Source organism: Papio anubis, chromosome 15 (genome assembly GCF_008728515.1).
Source record: "Papio anubis isolate 15944 chromosome 15, Panubis1.0, whole genome shotgun sequence".
In the NCBI taxonomy this organism is placed as follows: Eukaryota; Metazoa; Chordata; class Mammalia; order Primates; family Cercopithecidae; genus Papio; species Papio anubis.
In genome coordinates this window covers 6,070,805-6,091,000 of record NC_044990.1, presented here as the reverse complement: position 1 = coordinate 6,091,000, position 20,196 = coordinate 6,070,805, and the positions used below count along the sequence as shown (strand labels likewise).

The 20,196-nt window shown below is 42.8% G+C and overlaps 1 protein-coding gene across 1 annotated transcript; it reads left to right on the top strand.

Annotated features, from left to right (window-relative positions):
* The first annotated feature begins 4,506 nt into the window (after nt 1–4,506).
* On the top strand, nt 4,507–10,120 carry GPR12 (G protein-coupled receptor 12). The gene is made up of 2 exons (XM_003913695.4): nt 4,507–4,707; nt 5,447–10,120. Exon 2 carries the CDS (start codon nt 5,462–5,464, stop codon nt 6,464–6,466), a length of 1,005 nt encoding a protein of 334 aa, XP_003913744.1. The 5' UTR covers nt 4,507–4,707; nt 5,447–5,461; the 3' UTR covers nt 6,467–10,120.
* The last annotated feature ends 10,076 nt before the right edge of the window (nt 10,121–20,196 follow it).

The window sequence follows — 20,196 nt, the reverse complement described above, 5'->3', positions numbered from 1 at the left end:
GAGCTCTCTTTTCACACACAGAACCGCAGACTAAATATTATCTTTATGTCGTATGTCCCTCCCTTCTTTTTTCTTTTGATATTTCCACGTCCTCTATTAAAATGGAAGTTTAGAGTGAATTTTAAAAGGGGAAAGGAGAGATGTGTTGTGATTCTTCATAGTCTCCTCCCTCTCCTTAAATAGCAACATGGTATTATTTTAATTGATAACTAATTATTAAAATGTACTTTTGAGCCAGCGTGCATCACATGGCATGTACAGGAATGTCTGTCATGGTTTTATTCACAATAGCCAAAACCAGAAAACAACCCAATGTGGATCAATAAGAAATACATGAAAAAACAGTAGCATATTTGCTGTGGTCTGAATGTTTCCCCCCAAAATTTCTATGTTGAAACTTGATCCCCAGTATAATAGCATTGAGAACCGGGGTTTGGGGAAGTGATTGAGTCTTGAGAGCTCTGCCCTCTTGAATAGGATGAGTGCCTATGGGAGCTAGTTTGCCCCTTCTGCCAGCAAGCACACAGGAAGAAGCTGCCATCAGTAAGGAATGGACCCTCACCAGACACTGATTCTGCTGGCACCATAATCTTGAACTTCCCAGTCTCCAGAACGGTAAGCAGTAAATTTCTATGGTTTACAAATCACCCGGTCTGATGTATTTTGTTATAGCAGCCTGAACGAACTAAGACAATAGTCCTACAATAGAATTCTATACAGCAATGAAAAAGATTAAACTACTGCTCCTTGCAACAAATGAGTATGTCTCACTAACATAATGTTAAGCGAAAGAAGTCAGACATAAAAGTGTACATACTGTATGACTCCATTCATATAGAGTTCAAAAACAGACAAACCTAATCTGTGATATTAGAATTCAGAATAGTGGTTTCTTTTCAGAGGATAATTACTGGGAGTGGGCAAGAGGAAGGCTTTGGGGTACTAGTAATGTTCTATTTCTCAAGATGGATAGTGGTTACATAGATATATCTATTTGATATATCTTCATGGTACTGTATACTTGTGAAATATACACTTGTCTGTATGTAGGTTATACAGTTATAAAATGTATTGTCAGATGAAGAGATCAATAAAATCAAACTTTAATTTGGGATTATATTGTATTCTCAGGTGTGATATAGACCCTTGGCTGGACAGACTAAAGCACGGTCAATCTATGGTTCAGATTACTGCACCAATTAATCTGATCTATGGAAATTGGCTAATAATCATTAACATAAGCAAGAAAGAAGCTGACTAGTAACATTTCAATACACACACCATGTGCTGTGCAGTACTGGCTCAGTTTATGACTTGCTCCAGCCAGTAATCTGGGACAGTCTCATGATTTACAAATTCAGTTACAAGAAGGGGCTAATAAATGTGCCCTCAGGGTTTCAGTTGGCAAAGATGCCATGTGTGATTAAGACAGGCGCCGAGCCTTTCTCACATAAAACAGTCATCATTACTCTAGGTTGTGAAAATGCCAGATCATGCTTGAAGGTTTACAACTTCTTGCTGAAGTTATTTTTAAAAAAAGTGACAAAAAAGGTAAGTGATGAAAAGGCAGTAAATGTCACACCTCTGAGGGCATCTGTGGCAGTGTCCTGTCACGGGTGGTGAATACATCGAGAAGACAGCTTTGCAGACAGCTACTTTATGGCCCTTGTTACTGAGGCTGTGCAAAACTTCCCCATTGGCCCACCCAGTTCCAAGCTGTGGCGAATCCTGACCTCCAGACCTGGAGTTGGTGTGCCTGGTGTCCCAACTCACTTTTCCTCTCAGAGATGCCCATTTCGTGAAGTTCAGAGGGGACGCCCATCACAGGACACTACATGAGACACATGAGATCCAGGCCTGGCCGATTGATCCACTCTTTTCCTTTAGCTACCGTGGTTGGTTGTGAGCGGGGGGCACAGACCAGGCTGGGCCAGAGTTCTCCGCGGGAATTCCACTCACAAGTTAAGAATACAGTCTCAGAATGCAAGCCCAGGGCTGCCTGAGGCCACTGTCCATGACTGCCTGGAAGAAACTTGTCTGGGGTAGGGAAGTTTGAAGTACACAGACGCAGAGAAGCAAAGACAAGCAGAAATAAATCAGGCCAGGGCTGACTGCCAGCCACCTGCTTCCTGTAGCTTCTCCTCCTTTTATGTGAACCACTCCAGATCTTTCCGAGTCATACCAGACAACAAAACGCCTTTTTTTCCTTAAACTAGTTTGAATTGGATTTCTGCTCCCTGGCAACAAAAGTCCTAACAAATAAACCAATAAACGTAGAATCCAGAGTACAGGGAAGTTACAAGTAATCCTTCCAAGGGGGAGTGGGACAGAACTGTGAACACACAGTTGATCTTACCATCAGGGGAGCTGAGTGTCCACATCACTGTTAGCTGCTGACTCCTGGGCTCTCCCCAGTGGCGGTATCCGAGCTCCAGGTATAACTTGTCTCAGTTTCCTCCTTTGACTCTTCCCAGGTTTTACACATTTTTTTTTTTTTTTTACAAAAATCCATATACCTCTGCCATTCACCTCAATACTTTTTTCTCTCCTCCAACACTCAGCTCTTTTTTTTTTTTAATTTCTCAAACATGTTAATGACTGAATTAAAAAGTCCCACCTCTTTAAGCTCCGTGAGGTCAGGGCCATGTCAGTGTTATTGGCTGGAATAGTGTCTGACCAGCCCTATGCATTCGCTTTCCTTAAACTGCATTGCTGACGTGAGGTGCCTAAAATTTTGCCACATAGCTTGAGCTATATTATGCCAAAACTACTACATGTTTGTTAAACGACTGCTCATTTTTCATCACTTCATTCTAAAATTCTCTGATGCTTCACACAGAAATTGAGAAGAAGATTACATCCCTTCATGACAGCATTTGCTGCCTGGCATTATTGTTGATTCGTGTGTGTGTCACTACCAGAGTGCGCACTTGCGTGCAGAGACCATGTCTTACTGAATTTCTGTGCCCAGCCCTTAGCCCTGTTCTTGGGACACACACGTGTCTGACGCCTCCCCACCACGAACAAGCCACTCTGAAAACTCCATAAAACCTTGCTTCTCAAAGTGTGACCTGTGAACCAGCAGCAGCAGCAGCAGCATGGAGAAGAGGCTTGCAAATGCAGAAGCTAGACCCACCCCCAGAACTACTGAAGAGAATCTGTCGCGGTAAAAAGTTCAGACTATTCTGGAGGTAGCAGGAGGTCTTGGACATCACGGAATAGATGTGCCAAATCGAGGAGGTTGGGAAAGGGAGAAGCAGGTGGGTACCAGAAATGCAGGTGAGAGGGGATGAGGGCCTCAAACAGGGAGCTGAGGATGATGAGAAGTGGCATGCAGGGAGAGCTGGAGCGACCTTGCAGAGCCAGAAACTGATTGATGGAAGAAGGGGAGAAGCAGGAAGAAAGTCAAGGGTGACTGAGGCTCCGAGTCTGTTGGGCTGGGATAGAGAAGACGTGAGCAGCAGGGGAAGGCAGGCTGGCCAGCTGATGATACTCCTATAGGGTCCTTTGCCTGCCGACCATTTCCATTCGTACAAAAGCCCCCTGGGGAAGTGGAAGAAAAGTAGTGGGAAAACCTTCACCTCTGACAGAGCAAGACAAGACTATAACACTTTTTCCTTCTCCCATCTTTAAACTGGAGGATCATCTTGGAACTTAAGATCTACGAGGTGCTCGGGTTTTTATATCCAGAGGAGGCATGGGCTCAGAAAAGCAGACAGCTATCAGGTTCTTCATCTCAGAATCCATTGATGTGGCAAAATGAAAAAATAAATTAATAGTGCCACTTCAGTATCTAAATGAATTGGGGTTTGGCCAATGGCTGCAGGAAGCTTCTACAAGAACTCAGTAAATGATTTCCATTTGAAAACACAGCTCAAAGAGCACTTAATAAGTGCAAGTTGGTGATGATAATGATGATACACAGAGCAGCAGCAGCATCTATTCAGTTAAGCAAATGTTCCTGGGAAACAGTGATAATGAACCAGGTCCAAGACCATGGGCAATTCTAAAAAAGTGTGCGGGGCATTTTGTTGTTTTAAAGATCTGCTTCCCCAACCTGTCCACCCCGCCTCCCTGCTGCTGATCGTGAATATCATCCCAAGCAATCCTTTTGGCCCTGAATGTAGCGGTTTAGGTGAAGGCGTGGAAAAGCCAGGACTGTGGAGACTGGAGCTCCCCGGGGAAACTACAGGAACGAAATAGGTCACAGGGCTCCCAGGCAGCGCTCCCCTGCCCCGCCCGGTGCAAGCCCGGGTCCGCCGGCTGGGGTGGGGCGCGCGGCGCAGCAGGCGGGCGGGGCGACCGTGCAGTTCTCAGCCTCCCGGCTCTTTTGCCCCGCGCTCCGGGGCCGCCCTCGCCTGCCCGCACCCTAGAGCAGCCCCGACCCGTGGAGGCGCGCGCGGCCTCCCGGGGATCCCGCGGGCTGGCGGGCTGCCGGGCGCGCGCGGGGCGGGGGCGGCGCGCGCGCGGGGAGCGTGTGGGCCGGGCGGGCGCGGCGGGGAAAGCTGGGCGCGCGAGCCGAGCCTGCGGCTCACCTGCAGCCGCGTCGCTCACCTGCAGCGGAGCGCGCGCCCCGCGCCCTCCCGGCCCGCTCCGGAGCCCGGCCGCCGCCCTTTGCCACAGCGGGCGCCTGCGCCGACATGCGACACGAGTAGCCCGCGCGCTTCGGAAGCACCGGAGGAGCCCCCTCGGCCTGGGCGCGCCAAGGTGACCCCCTCGATGACCCCCCCCGCCCCCGCGGGCCGCCTGTCCCCGCACCCTGTCTGTCCCTCTCGCGTCCGACTCCAGTCCCCGCTGCCAGGGGAGCGGAGGCAGTGCATGGGCATCTGTCTGTCTCTCTGTCTCGGTACTTCCATTGCACACACCTCCCTCTCGTGGCCCTCCCGACTGCTCCGTGCGCACGGGGGGGAGTCTGGGAGCCCCTCTTTGTTCCGGTCGGGGGTGCGTTTGAGGGTGTGCACGCGCGTGGGGGATGCGTTTGGAGGGTGGGAGTTCGATGGAAATAGGCGATTTAAATATTCCATCGAGGATGGCGGCCCCTGACTCAAGACCTGCCGCTGCCGCGTGGTTTTCTCGGCAGCAGCCCAGATGTCAAACAGTTGTTGGTTTTCAGCATGCAAGATGTGATTTTCCAATGTGCATTCCCAGCGCTTTTGCAAACAGACCGCCGCGAGTCCGTGTGTGCCTGCCTCGCTCACGCTGGTGTTTTGAAGTCCTACCCTGTGTTTTCCCCAGTGCCAAACGGCATTTGTGCTGTGGGGTTTAAACCACAGACACTTTGGCTTTTGTTTCATTTCCCAACAGTTCCTCATTCCCGAAGCTTGTGGCATTTGGTACTGGTGTCTGAGCAGGGGCTGGCTTTCTGTCTGTCTGTGTGTCTTTTGCATGATCTCGGATCGTCACCCTGCTGTATCTAAACATTAAAAAACCTGTCTTTTCGTTGAAGAGGACAGGGGTTAAAATGAATGAAGACCTGAAGGTCAATTTAAGCGGGCTGCCTCGGGATTATTTAGATGCCGCTGCTGCGGAGAACATCTCGGCTGCTGTCTCCTCCCGGGTTCCTGCCGTAAAGCCAGAGCCTGAGCTCGTAGTCAACCCCTGGGACATTGTCTTGTGTACCTCGGGAACCCTCATCTCCTGTGAAAATGCCATTGTGGTCCTTATCATCTTCCACAACCCCAGCCTGCGAGCGCCCATGTTCCTGCTGATAGGCAGCCTGGCTCTTGCAGACCTGCTGGCCGGCATTGGACTCATCATCAATTTTGTTTTTGCCTACCTGCTTCAGTCAGAAGCCACCAAGCTGGTCACCATCGGCCTCATTGTCGCCTCTTTCTCTGCCTCTGTCTGCAGCTTGCTGGCTATCACTGTTGACCGCTACCTCTCACTGTACTACGCTCTGACGTACCATTCGGAGAGGACGGTCACGTTTACCTATGTCATGCTCGTCATGCTCTGGGGGACCTCCATCTGCCTGGGGCTGCTGCCCGTCATGGGCTGGAACTGCCTCCGAGACGAGACCACCTGCAGCGTGGTCAGACCGCTCACCAAGAACAACGCGGCCATCCTCTCGGTGTCCTTCCTCTTCATGTTTGCGCTCATGCTTCAGCTCTACATCCAGATCTGTAAGATTGTGATGAGGCACGCCCATCAGATAGCGCTGCAGCACCACTTCCTGGCCACGTCGCACTATGTGACCACCCGGAGAGGGGTCTCCACCCTGGCTATCATCCTGGGGACCTTTGCTGCTTGCTGGATGCCTTTCACCCTCTATTCCTTGATAGCAGATTACACCTACCCCTCCATCTATACCTACGCCACCCTCCTGCCCGCCACCTACAATTCCATCATCAACCCTGTGATATATGCTTTCAGAAACCAAGAGATCCAGAAAGCGCTCTGTCTTATTTGCTGCGGCTGCATCCCGTCCAGTCTCGCCCAGAGAGCGCGCTCGCCCAGTGATGTGTAGCACCCTTGCACCCCGGAGGACTCTGCATTTACCAAGCACTTCCACTGCCTGGCCAAGGTTTGAGATGCTTGCCTTGAATTCCTTGCATTGGATTCCCTCTCAAGCCACAGGAGCACTTAGCATTCGTGAAGCAATGACATCGTTTAGATGAGTTAAGTAATTGAAGTGAAAATAATGTTACCGGTGTTTTCACCATTAAAAAAATATTGTTGAGATCTTCACGCAATATTATTTTGTTTTGCTTGGGGGCAGGGGTTTCCTTTTATATTTTGTTTGGAGGGCTGATTGGGGGTAGGAAAGGAAGGGATATGATACGCCCATGATGTTGTAAAAAGTCAATGAGTTTCAGAGTTTTTACCTGGACTTTAAAATAAATTTGAGTGATTGAGAAAAACTGAGGAAGACTTACTTTTTCCAGACTATTTTTTTTTACATGATGGTAGATTTTTTAATGCTGCATGTATGTAACAAAATATGACCCCTTTCAATCCAATGCAAATAGTTTACATAATTGTGTTTGGAAGGGACCTGATTTTGCTAACATGAACTCAGTAATGTCACCGACATTGCAACCCTGAAACCATTCTTATTCATTCTTTCTTTCCTTTCGGCAATTACTGTTCACAAGAATTCTTTCGGTATTTCTATAAATGTTGCAACTCCTTCTGCATGGTTGACTGTGTTAGCTAGGCCACTAGTTTCAAATGTTGCCATGTCAATCTAGATTCCAACGGGTCATTTTTCAATACAGTTTTTCAATACGTACTTTCTAAAATGAATCCTGAAATAGGTTTTGATTTTCATATGAAGTAGGATTGATTAGATCTACCATTGTAGTTTCTTAAGCTATTGTCTGATTCTTTTCAGAAAACAAAAGGAAAAAATCTTAATTATGGCAATTGAAAGTAGATTAAATTTATTTTAATATATTCTGAAAAAAACTAATGTGACATTATCATGGAATTTTAAAAAATCACCTTTCCTCTCTCTAAGAATATATTAATAGTTATTCTTGATTGAGACAGTTAGAATAAATATTATAGGCCAAGTTTTTTTCTGGCTCATACTGTCTGTGGTGTATAATGCATTTGAAACAGGCAGTCCCCTGTTTTAATGATTAGGTTTGTTTGTGAGTGCACAGCATCCATCTATGACTGTGATATATATAACCTATATCCTGTAAGGTCATAAACAGAATGACCATTGGCTGTTGATGAAAAGTTAAGTTTGAAATCTTTTAACTCCTTTTCACCAAAAACCAATTTATACACAATGAAAATCATATTGCTTGTTTTCAGAGAGCAAGAATGTAGTCAGGAAATTGCAAAGAAGAATTCACTTCAAACACATTGTAAAATCAATGTGTCTCTGTTTTCTTTTCTGTTCATGCAGACAAATGTAGACACAGGTATCTTTCCTCCATTTGCAATGGATTTAGAGTTATGTCTATATAATCAGTGGAAAAAATTCTTGGCCGCATATCAACTTAGCCCATTCAGATGGCAGCAAAAGCAGTATTTCAGGGTCGTTGGGGAGTCATTTGTAATAAATTAACCTCATTGGTTTGTACCAGATGTGATGCCCAGGGTGGTCTCAGGACCATTCCAGAGGTCCTGCATGCTGATGCCTTCTCTCCAGCGCTTCTCCTAATGTAGCACACGTGTGAATAAATCCTCTACTTGAATCTGCGTCTCCTCGCTGCGGTTACTTACGGAAGCAGGAGAGGGACTGAAATACTTAAGAAATGGGAAATAATTTTCAATACATATCACTGTATCATCAATCTAATAAAACTGATGCCTTTAAAACATTTCTTTTGAACATTTGATGGAGTTAGTAGGTTGAACATGATGAGTCTGTTTTTAATTAATTAAAATTGAATAGCATCACCCTAGGAGACTTGACAAAGGTAAGTTGGTTTTGACAGGGGCTGGGAAATATCCATAATGAGGTTTTAAAGGAATAAATGATGATTTTATAAAAAATAGTGGCTCCATTTGCATATCTCCAATAGTCAGAATTATAATGAGAATAATATGTACTTGTTGTGACCACATGTGTGCCAGGCCCCATGCTGGGTGTTTTACTATAATCACAAAACTACTACTTTTATAGGGGAGAAAACTAAGACTAAGAGAGGAGCAGATAAAAAATGTGCCTGAGGCCACAAAGCACAAGGATAGAGTCAGAATTTGAAGCCAGGTTTTCCAAAGTCTAAGTCTTGCTCCTTCCCTGTACCTTGCAAGCTTTCATCCCTCAGTGGATACCAGGGCTGAGGAAACTGATTTGTAGCATGTTCCTGTCGCAGAGTTTTGGCTCTGCATTTAAGACATAAAACTTGGCCTGGTGCAGTGGCTCTCGCCTGTAATCCCAGCACTTTGCGGGGTCAAGGCAGGTGGATCACCTGAGGTCAGGAGTTCGAAACCAGCGTGACCAATATGGTAAAACCCTGTCTCCACTAAAAAATAAAAAAATTAGCCAGGCGTGGTGGCAGGTGCCTGTAATCCCAGCTACTCAGGAGGCTGAGGCAGGAAAACCGCTTGAAATCACGAGGAGGAGGTAGCAGTGAACCAAGATCACACCACTGCACTCCAGCCTGGGTGACAAAGCAAGCAAGACTCTGTCTCAAAAAAAAAAAAAAAAAAAAAAAGGCATAAAATTTCCTGTTTAAAATTATACTAGTTAAGTGGTTGCTTTTGGCCTGTGTTTTTAAAACATCTAGTTTCAGCTAAGAGATTTTTCAATTCAACTAATAACATGCCCTTACTGTTTAAATTGTGAAAAATGTTGGACATTTATGTGGTTTTCTACAAGGTTTCTTTTTTCTTATGGAGCTAATTATTTTGAAATGTGCACACATCTCAATGTACATGTGTGTATGCATGTATTTATGCATACGTATACCCAATAATATTAACTTTGCAACAGGACCAAAGACCTCATGGAAAACTGTCTTATTTCCAACAGTCCTGAGGTAGCAGGCAATCTTTTACTCCACATAATTAAAATTTCTAGCTACCAAGGAATTGATATTTTTCCAGTAGAAACAGTTATCCTTATAACTAGGACAATTCCATTACTTTACCAGAATCCTGAATTAGTCAAAACTAGTCATCCAAGTTATGACTACCTAGGGTTTTGTTTCTTTTTATTCCTTTAACTCTTTATTTCTTTCTATCAGTGAAGTTTGTTTTTAAAGATTAAGGGGATCGCCTCCCTCCTAGTACCTGGGGTGGGGAAGCAGGGTGGAGGTAGAGTCCCTCCTTGCCTGGGAGCCTACATTAAGGAGGGAGGGGTGGATTCTTTGGTTGACTTGACCATGCAGAAATAGTCTTAGACTCCCCCAGGATTTAAAATAGGATTGAAACAAGAGGTTTAAAAGAGCATATGAAGAATAGAGATACTTAGTGCCAATAAAAATATCGTGGAGACTTCTTACGCTTTTTTAAAAATGCTTAATCCATTATTAAAATAATGATTGACTTTATTTTATAGTAATATAGATAATATGACATTAGGATGACTTGCCATTTCAGATTTAAAATACGTATTAAGTGACTACTATGTTGTGATTTTGAATAATGTTTAAGTTTCTATGTTGATTGTATGCCTGGTATAATAAAGGAAAAGACTGCCTTATTGTCCCCTTTAAAATTTGTCATAATTATTGAATGTTTCGATATAAGGTTAGGACCTCTATGTCTGTTTAGAATTTTAAGAATCACAAACTTATAGATTTATACATCATGGTTTGAATTCACAGACAAATCCGTCTTCTAAAAAAATTACAGGCCGGGCGCGGTGGCTCACGCCTATAATCCCAGCACTTTGGGAGGCCGAGGCGGGCAGATCACGAGGTCAGGAGATCGAGACCATCCTGGTGAAACCCCGTCTTTACTAAAAATACAAAAAAATTAGCCGGTCTTGGTGGTGGGCGCCTGTAGTCCCAGCTACTCGGGACGCTGAGGCAGGAGAGTGGCGTGATCCCGGGAGGCGGAGCTTGCAGTGAGCCGAGACCGTGTCACTGCACTCCAGCCTGGGCCACAGAGCGAGACTCCGTCTCAAAAAAAAAAAAAAATTGGTAATTTTGGCTAGAGCTCCTCAAACTTTAACTATTTGAAGAGTATACAAATCACCTGAGAATCTTGTTAAAATGCAAATTCTGCTTCAGTCAGTCTGGGGCATGGCTGAATTTCCAACAAGCTCCCGTGATGCTGATGCTGACAGTCTATAGATAACATTGATTCACAGTGATAAGTGTCACACTTTTAATATAACATATAAATATATATATAACATATAAATACAACATATAAATAGTATATATTTGAATATATATAACATGTAACTATAACATATAAATAATATATATTTGAAGGGTTTATTTTTGTCAGAGGTTAATAGCTAGTCTGTATTCAATGGAGACGAACTTTGAACTTTTCCTACAGCTTCTCAGGGTCTAATAAAGACCCATAAATATATTTTTTCCATGTTAATGAACTAACTTTTTAAAATCCTAATGATCATTATCTTAATTTAGTTCTTTCAGAAGCTTTATGTAGATGCAGTGCATTTCTCTAGGTATGTGTGTGCATACCTGGCAACAAAGCTTTTCACCTCCATTTCTTCAAGGACAGTTTTGTTTAGGACCTGAGTGGTTTTTGTTTGGGGGCTACATGTGTCTGCATGAATTTATCTTGAGATGATTGAGATGAAAACCTTTGTTCTCTGAGTTCTAAAATTCAACTGAACTTATTCCAAAGCAACATTTTCTAGACAGGTACATCAGAGAAATTTAAAAATAGCTCACCTTCATTTGACACTTATCTGTAGCCTTTTATTTTTCAGCATCAAAAATACTATTAATGTGAATAGTTACCCTGGTCACAGGTACTCTGCTTCCTTTCTGCCCAAGGAGATGAGAACATTTTTTAAATCTAATAGAAGCACATTAAAGTACATAGTTAAAGTGCATTTTAATATATAACTTATATATGTCTACTGTATAAGATACTTACAGAAGACATCTAAGAATTTTTTAATCATAAAAAATTCAAATACTAGCATCAAGCTCAAGTGAACAAATTTCAATTGAAAATAAGTTTGGGACATAAATAAAAACATTTACTAGGGCACAGATTCCCTTGGTAGTTGACTGTTTGAACAGACAGTTACAAATAGAATATTTTAAAAGGCAAAAGAACATCTTATGGAATTCTCTGTATGGCTTGGATTTGCATTTCTCACCAAACAACATATTTTGAATCTACGGGATTCTTATTTGGGTTGATGAAAATACAAACCTTCCACATAAAGAGAAATGAAGGCCTGTCTTTTACAGATATATGTGGTTACTGGGATAAAACCTAAGGGAAAACTTGTTCTGATCCAACTATATCCTTACTCCCTCCTAGATCCTTTTGAAGCATGAACAAATTTACTCTGGGTTTCTATAGAATCTAATAATGGGAAGAAAACATATGGAGTAGAATTTTCTATATCAAATCTAAATCACCTAAGTCAAGATCTCTTTGGAAACTGAAATTATACACTTTTTTTCTCAATACCTTGCAGTGTTTTGATATTCCAAATCTTGATCTTTCTTATCATATTGTAATTCTATTTTTGTCTTGGCCAAGTCCCTGGAGGTACAGAGAACCCCCTAATCCCAGTCAACATTGATATATTGAAAATATTCATTAAACAATATTGTTTTCTTCTTCTTCTTCTTCTTCAAATAAAACACTCAATTATTCATGTAATGTGTTTCTGATTTTATTTTATATCCTTTTGATCATTTTCCTGATCCCTTTTTCCATATCATTTACCATTTCTCTGCACGCCTTTTCAAATCTAGCCATCAGAATGAGGATACAATAATCTACTAAATGGAGCAGAATGATGGATTATTCTCCGCTTCTGGTTACTGGATGGCGGTGGTGCTTTAAGTATGGGCCCCCACCAGCAGCACCAGCATCTCTTGGGAACACGTTAAAAATGCAGTCACCCGAGATTTACTGCTCAAAACTCAGGGTATGAGGCACAGCAATATGAGTTTTAATAAGCCCTCCAAGTGATTCTGATGCACGCTAGAGTTTGAGAACCATGCCACGGAGCTTTGACTGAATCCTAAAGTCTTTCTGACATTACTAATGACATTAATATCTCAGCAGTACTAGGACCTCTCAGCTTTTTCTGCTATGTCTATGCAAGGCAGTCCTCATATTGTACTGCAGCAAATTATAGATAATTTTTGTTTGTAGATATGCTGCCTTGCACTGATTTCACTGGAACTTCTTGCTGTTATCAAGGTTATTTTCTAATTCATCAAGTTCAATTAAACTTCTGCCCCTTCCATTACAGCCATATCACTGTCATGTGCCTCAGACAGAAAGACAATTCAGTGAGAAGGAAAAACCCAATCAGACTTCTTTCTTGGCATCGTGGAGATAAATCTTCCTGTTCCTATTTGTTACTGTCTGTAAATTGACCCGAATATTCCACAGTTGCAGCCTCAACTGTCCAGCAGTACGTTGACTGTCCATCCATTCCCCCATCTCTGGTCTGTAGTTATGTACAGACACACACACACACACACACACACACACGTGTACATGTGCACAATCACACCCTTTACCTTCCTCTCTCATACTTCCACACCCTTCCACTGTCCTTCTACCATCCCAGACCAGAAATCTTCAGTGAGGAAGTCCAGAGAACTAAGGTAGTTGTTCTCACTTCAAACACGGAAGTGATATGGAGGGTCTCACTGTCACGCTAGTTTTGTGGTGTTGACAGGCACAGCTTTGGCAAGCCTATGTCAGGATAAAAACACTTCCGTGATTCCAGACCGAGGACAGTTTCTACGATACAGCTTGGTTTACATCTCACCCCACTTCTACACTAACCTCATGATGCTGTGGTTCATAGTCCAGAAAGTTCAATAAATAAAAGCAATAAACACATTTTACATAGGAGTTTTCTTAATTCTAGGGATTGACTTGAGGATGGGACTATGAAATAGTTGCATCTACTAACACTTTCTTTTTTTTTTTCTTTTTTCTTTTTATCTTTTTTAGACAAAGTCTTGCTCTGTCTCCTGGGCTGGAGTGCAGTGGTGCGATCTTGGCTCACTGCAACCTCCTTCTCCCAGGTTCAAATGATTCTCTCGCCTCAGCTTCCCGATTAGCTGGGACTACAGGTGTGCGCCATATCCAGCTAGTTTTGATTTTGTGTTTGTTTGTTGGTTTGTATTTTTAGTAGAGATGAGGTTTCATCTTGTTGGCCGGCTGGTCTCAAACTCCTGACCTCAAATGATCTGCCCGCCTCGGCCTCCCAAAGTGCTGGGATGACAGGCACGAGCCACCACGCCCAGCCTAGGATGTCATTTTCATGAGTGCTCTTTAACCTTTCAAATTACTAAATCAATTCCATCAATTTTCTTTAGGAATATTTGACGCTAAGAGAACATAGTTTAAGTGCCCCAAAATGTTTCTTATTGGACACACGCTCTTTTTTAAGTTCAAGATCCAGTTTAAGCAGCAGCAAATCCCCCAATACAGGCTACAGAGAGGTTTTTCACCGCTGAGTGGACTTTGGGACAGAGGTGGCTACTCTTTCAGTCCAACGACCCAGTGGTTTTCAGATGTAGACGCATTTTCACTTGAGACTTTTGAGACGTCTCAAATGAAGATCTAGTTGTTTCTGAAACACCTGAATCCAGAGGTGACAACTAAAGTAACTAAAAAGACTGAGGTTTTGCTCTCCTAAGCCCTAACCCAGGAGCTAAAAGCCGTGAGTCGTGCCCAGTGGGTCTTGTGTCCCCTCCTGTTTGCATTCCTCATAAAGTTTGTCACAGGGATGAAGGTTTCCTCCCCACCCTCACACTCCAGAGAACTGAACACAAACAAACCGTGCCCAGAGGGTGAAAAAGCAGAGCTGCCCAGGGCTGTGGGCAGCCTATTTCAAGCTGTTCTCATGGAAAAGTCTTCACTCCGCATGAGGTAATTGTTTCAGTCCAGGAACACTTGACAAACCCTGACAGTGCTTCCCACATAGTATGCTTTGAAGCTTATCCATTCTAACCAGCTTACTGTTCATGCGAAGGCAGTTTCTTCCACTTTTAGACATTTTCCCCCCTCTAGTTACTAGCTGGCTCTCAGGGACTCATTCCAGGAAGTCTGGAGAGGTTGAAGAGGTTTGGAAAAGAAAACCTGATGGCTTCAGGGTGCCTCCCTTGACCTGTAGACCCTGATGGAATGATATGGCTTGAACAAGCAATGCTGATGACAGATGCCATTGCGATGTAAACTGACAGTTCCATAGTCTTTTTATTTATTTACTTATTTAATATTTTTAGAGACGGGGTCTTGCTCCGTCACCCAGGTGGGAGTGGAGTAATGTGATCATAGCTCACTGCAGCCTCATGCTCCCAGGCTCAAGCAATTCTCCTGCCTCAGCCAATTCTCCTGCCTCAGCCTCCCAAGTAGCTAAGACTACAGGTACACACCACCAAGCCTGGCTAATTTTTTTATTTTTTGTAGAGATGGGGTCTTGCTATGTTGCCCAGTCTGTTCTTGAACTCCTGGCCTCAAGTTGTCCTCCTGTCTTGGCCTCCAAATATGCTGGAATTAGAGGCGCATGCCACCATATCTGATTTATAGTCTTCATTAATAAAAAGATGAAGAACACTCGCTCTAGACTTAGGCTGCCTGGGTTCATTTCCCATCTCTGTCACTTTCTACTTGACTGGCTTTGGGCAAGTTACTTAACTTCTCTGAGCCTCCATGTGTTGGTTTGCTAAAATGAGCATGCTGCAAGAACTTTCCTCATGGTGTTGGTTGAGATAAAACATATGGACAGTTTAATATAGTACTTGGCACATACCTACTTGGATGCTACTTTCCAGTAGTATTATTACCACTACTGTTGCTACATTGGTATTGTTATTACTGCTACTTACCCAAAACCTGTCAATTGCTAATATTGCTTCCACTAGTTAGTGAGGTAGAAACCCAGATAAAAGCTTTACATACATAATCTCATGTAATCTTTTCATCAGTGTTATGAGGTCTGCATTGATATTCTCCATTACATTACAAATAAGGAAATTGATACACAGAGAGGTTGAGTGGCTTGCTTAAAACCACACAGCCTTTATGTAGCTCACCATGAACACTTAGAAACAAACAATGTCTGCTAAGAAATCCCCAGTCAAACCAGCCTGTGCATAAAAAGGTAAGAGGACTTTTCAAAGACAGCCCAAGCTCAGCTCGAGAGGAGTGGCCCAGACACACCCAGGCACTCGGGGGGCCTGCCTCGTGGGTTCTGGAAGCAGACTCCCCGGAGACAGACAACTGGGATGCTGATGGGTCTCAAAGGGCAGACCTGACCTAGGTAAGTGTAAAGAAGACCAAAGAGCTTTCTGGGAGGAGTAACTGTGATGGGATTCAAAGGAGTGAAGAGGAAGTGACTTGAGCTTATTTGAAATGGGGCACAATTGACATTTTTTTAAACGACATTTTAATTTGAACCAAGTCTCAAAAAATCCTGCAAACTATATTTATATGCACTAAAAGCTCACATTTAGGTGCTTTGTAAAATTTATAAATGTAAGATTTAAAAAAATGTGTTCATGTTTATTGAAATCCATCAAAGTGTGTGTTCCAAAAAAGAACCTAGTGATCAAAAGTTTGCAATTGTATAGACATGGATTTACCTAAATTAAAAATATTTACTTAAAAAAATCAACTATTTTATGTGTACTTTTCAAACATAAAACATAATGTACTCAAAATTTTTCATTTTAAATAAACCTGTTAGATGTACTGGGAGGAAAGGACTTTGCAAGCATTCACTTCACTGACCAGGAAGCCCAGGCCCCAGACAAGCTCTGACCTGGCAAAGTCATTAGCCAGGGAGCAGCAGACCCAGAACATGAACCTGGAGTTGTGATTCCTTGTCCAGAACTTCGTTCTCGGGCAGATTTTCCTTGACAAGGAAAAGCTTAAAAAGTGAAAGTCTTTGTCTAGTGTTTGCTTTGTAGATTTGAATAATTTTTTTCTTTTCTTTTCTTTTTTTTTTTTTTTGGATGGAGTCTCGCTCTGTCACCCAGGCTGGAGTGCAGTGGTGCAATCTTGGCTCACTGCAACCTCTGCCTCCTGGGTTCAAGCAATTTTCCTGCCTCAGCTTCCTGAGTAGCTGGGACTACAGGTGCACCCCACCACACCAAGCCTTAAGTTTGAATACTTTGTAATTACTACTGGCTATAAGAAATCCCAGTTAGGCCGGGCGCGGTGGCTCAAGCCTGTAATCCCAGCACTTTGGGAGGCCGAGACGGGCGGATCACGAGGTCAGGAGATCGAGACCATCCTGGCTAACACCGTGAAACCCCGTCTCTACTAAAAATACAAAAAAAAAAAACTAGCCGGGCGAGGTGGCGGGCGCCTGTAGTCCCAGCTACTCGGGAGGCTGAGGCGGGAGAATGGCGTAAACCCGGGAGGCGGAGCTTGCAGTGAGCTGAGATCCGGCCACTGCACTCCAGCCCGGGCTACCGAGCAAGACTCCGCCTCAAAAAAAAAAAAAAAAAAAAGAAATCCCAGTTATAGTTAAATAATAACTATCACTATAAGGGCTAACACTCTCTGCACTCACTTTGTTCCAGGGGTCATGCTAACGACTTTATGTATATTGACTTATTTATTCTCCACATCCACAAAGATGATATTTTGTAGCATTAATTCTACTTTTTAAAAGGGGAGTGCTCACACATGCAAATTGAGAGTGATTCTTATAACCCTTCTTTTGTGTCTCCTAATCCTGTGTTGTACACATCCCTGGAGCTTAACACACTTTCACTATGTCTGGGCCAAAGACACTTCAACGATTTATTGGCTTAATAATCAAGGTTGCATTTCAGAAGCCATTGCACTTCAATACAGATTGTATTCTGTTTTTGTGCCTAACGTATCAGTACAAAATTTGACAGACACAGTAGTCATTGTAATTCTTTGTCGTATCTGGCAAGCTATGAAGAGGGGTAGGCAAAATTCCAGAACCCATGTCTATCCTGCCAGAGTGTGTATCCCTTGCCAGACCTCACCACTGTATCTTTCTCGCATTTTTGAGAAGGGGCAGGGAAACCTCACACGTGACAGAGTGATGAGTTTGTGGAAATAATAACGACACAACTAGATGAATGTGTGCAAATATAGCAGTTAGATGGAGGAAATGAAACCTGGTGTTCAGATCAGTAAGATGCCACAGTTAACATTAATCAGTTGTACATTGCAAAATAACTGGAAGAGAATACTTGAAGTGTTTCTAGCATAAAAAAAGATAAATGTTTAGGTGATGGATATGCCAGGTACCATGATTTGATTATATGAATGTATGAAATTATCACATGCACCCCTAAAATATATACATGTATTTTTATCAATAAAGAATTAAAAAATAAAATGAATGACAAAAACTAATGACACTATTATTAAAAGTCACAGCAAACAGCACAATGTATTGAGTATTTGTTATTCCAGGCACTGGCATAGGTGTTTTACATAAGTGATTTCTTTTCATCTTTACACAGTGACATTCAGGCACTTTTATTATCTTCTTCTTACAGATGAGGAAATTAAGAATTGAAAGACTAAGTAACATGCCAAGATAATAAGTGGCATGTTAAGTGGCACCTGTTAAGTGGCAGGTCCGTCCAAGCCTACAACGGCCCTCTTTACTGCTAGACACACTTGCTTCCTGTCTGTCCTCGAGGATTAACCTGGCATTTGTCTCTGAGGCCCCACTACATGATATTCACACCAACTGCAATTGCTGGAAGACATGGACCCTCAGAATTTCTTCGTTGTATTGCCTGTAAATAGAAGGCTATTTTCCACCAATATTGGGGCCAGATTCCTTGCTTCTGCTAATAAACACCTGAACACAACTTAAGTTAGTGGGACAGGCTGGGCACGGTGGCTCACACCTGTAATCCCAGCACTTTGGGAGGCCAAGGTGGGCGGATCATGAGGTCAGGAGATCGAGACCATCATGGCTAACACGGTGAAACCCCGTCTCTACTAAAAATACAAAAAATTAGATGGGCGTGGTGGCGGGCGCCTGTAGTCCCAGCCACTCGGGAGGCTGAAGCAGGAGAATGGTGTGAACCCAGGAGGCAGAGCTTGCAGTGAGCCAAGATCACACCACTGCACTCCAGCCTGGGCGACAGAGCCAGACTGTCTCAAAAAACAACAACAACAACAACAACAACAACAACAACAAAAAACGTGTGGGCAGAGGATGGCTCCACCTCTACTTCCACGTCACTCCCCCTCCCCTGGGCCAGTGGGACACTGGTCCTCTTGATGTAAGATTATTTCATGAGTCTCAAACAATATTTTTTTTCAAAGAAAGCATAGAAGACATCTGAAATTACAGAATGATAGATAATCTGAAGAAATTCTCGAAGTCAGCTAATCAGTAAAAATAGGATTTTTTTTTTTTTTAACAGAAGGCAGTTCCTTAGCTCTCTTAGTTCCACTGTGTGAGAAAAGACATAGATTGGCTCTTTTCCCATCTGCCAAGTTTGCAAGATTTTTTAAGAAGATGACCTGCACTTTGTATTTGATGACAGAGTTCACTGAAAGTGATGGATTTGGAGAGTCCATTTCAATAGAGCAATCAGCTGACTCATTGACCTTGAAGTCCAAGAATAATAATCCTTACAGCAAGCGACATCAGTAATGTGTGTGTGGTTTTGTGTGTGTGTACACACATTAGAGCAGACATCTAATCTATGCGTTCACATTTAGATTAGATTAGTGAGAAACTATTGAAGATATGTAAAATCAAGCTTGTTTTTTTCTGTAAGAGATATGAAACAAAATGACGAGAATCGTGCCAAACAAACACCTACTGAGTCATTCCAAACTTGTTTTTTTATATACTTTTAAAAGTACACAATTCAATAAGTAGGGAGTTTTTAAAATTTCAATGTTACTATACATATTTTGGAATATATAATGTTAGTTGGCAAATATTTAGTATAGAACTGTCCAGTTTAGATGGTAATTTATTTAAAAACCTCTATCAACTGTATCATTATTAATTATTATTTGATCACTGTGGCAATTGAGCATTTTAACTGTGACTAGTGCAACTGAGGAACTGAATTTTGAATATTATTTAGTTTTAAGCAACTTCAATTTAAGAAGGCACACATGACTGGTAGACACTGTAGTAGGCAGTAAAGATCTAGATATAAACTAATTTTCCCATGGAGACTAGTATAACTATAGGTCCTATTTTCAGACCTCAGGTCCCTGCCTCGTGGTCCTCCTGACTGGTCTACCAGCTTGAAATTAGTCACCACAACACAATTGAAGAAAATCCAATGTTAGAGATTTCAAACTGATTAAGCTAAAAAAATCAGGAGTGATTATCACTTTGGGCAAGAATTATTACTTCAGAAGATTCACCACTATCCTTTTAAAATAATATGCTTTTTTCCTTCTGCCTTTAAAATAAAAATTATTTTCAGAAAGTAACAACTCACAGAACCCCATGAAGAGTTCCAGTGACAAACACCAGGCTGTGTGGAGCTCCAGGTCTGCATGTGCCTGTTTTCACCTGGGTCACGGGTCTAGACTGGGATTCCGCATCTGTGCACTGCTTGTCACAGTAGTGTGAGCCGAGGAGATGCTCGTCAAGGTGTGTAACGTTGGGACCAGGAC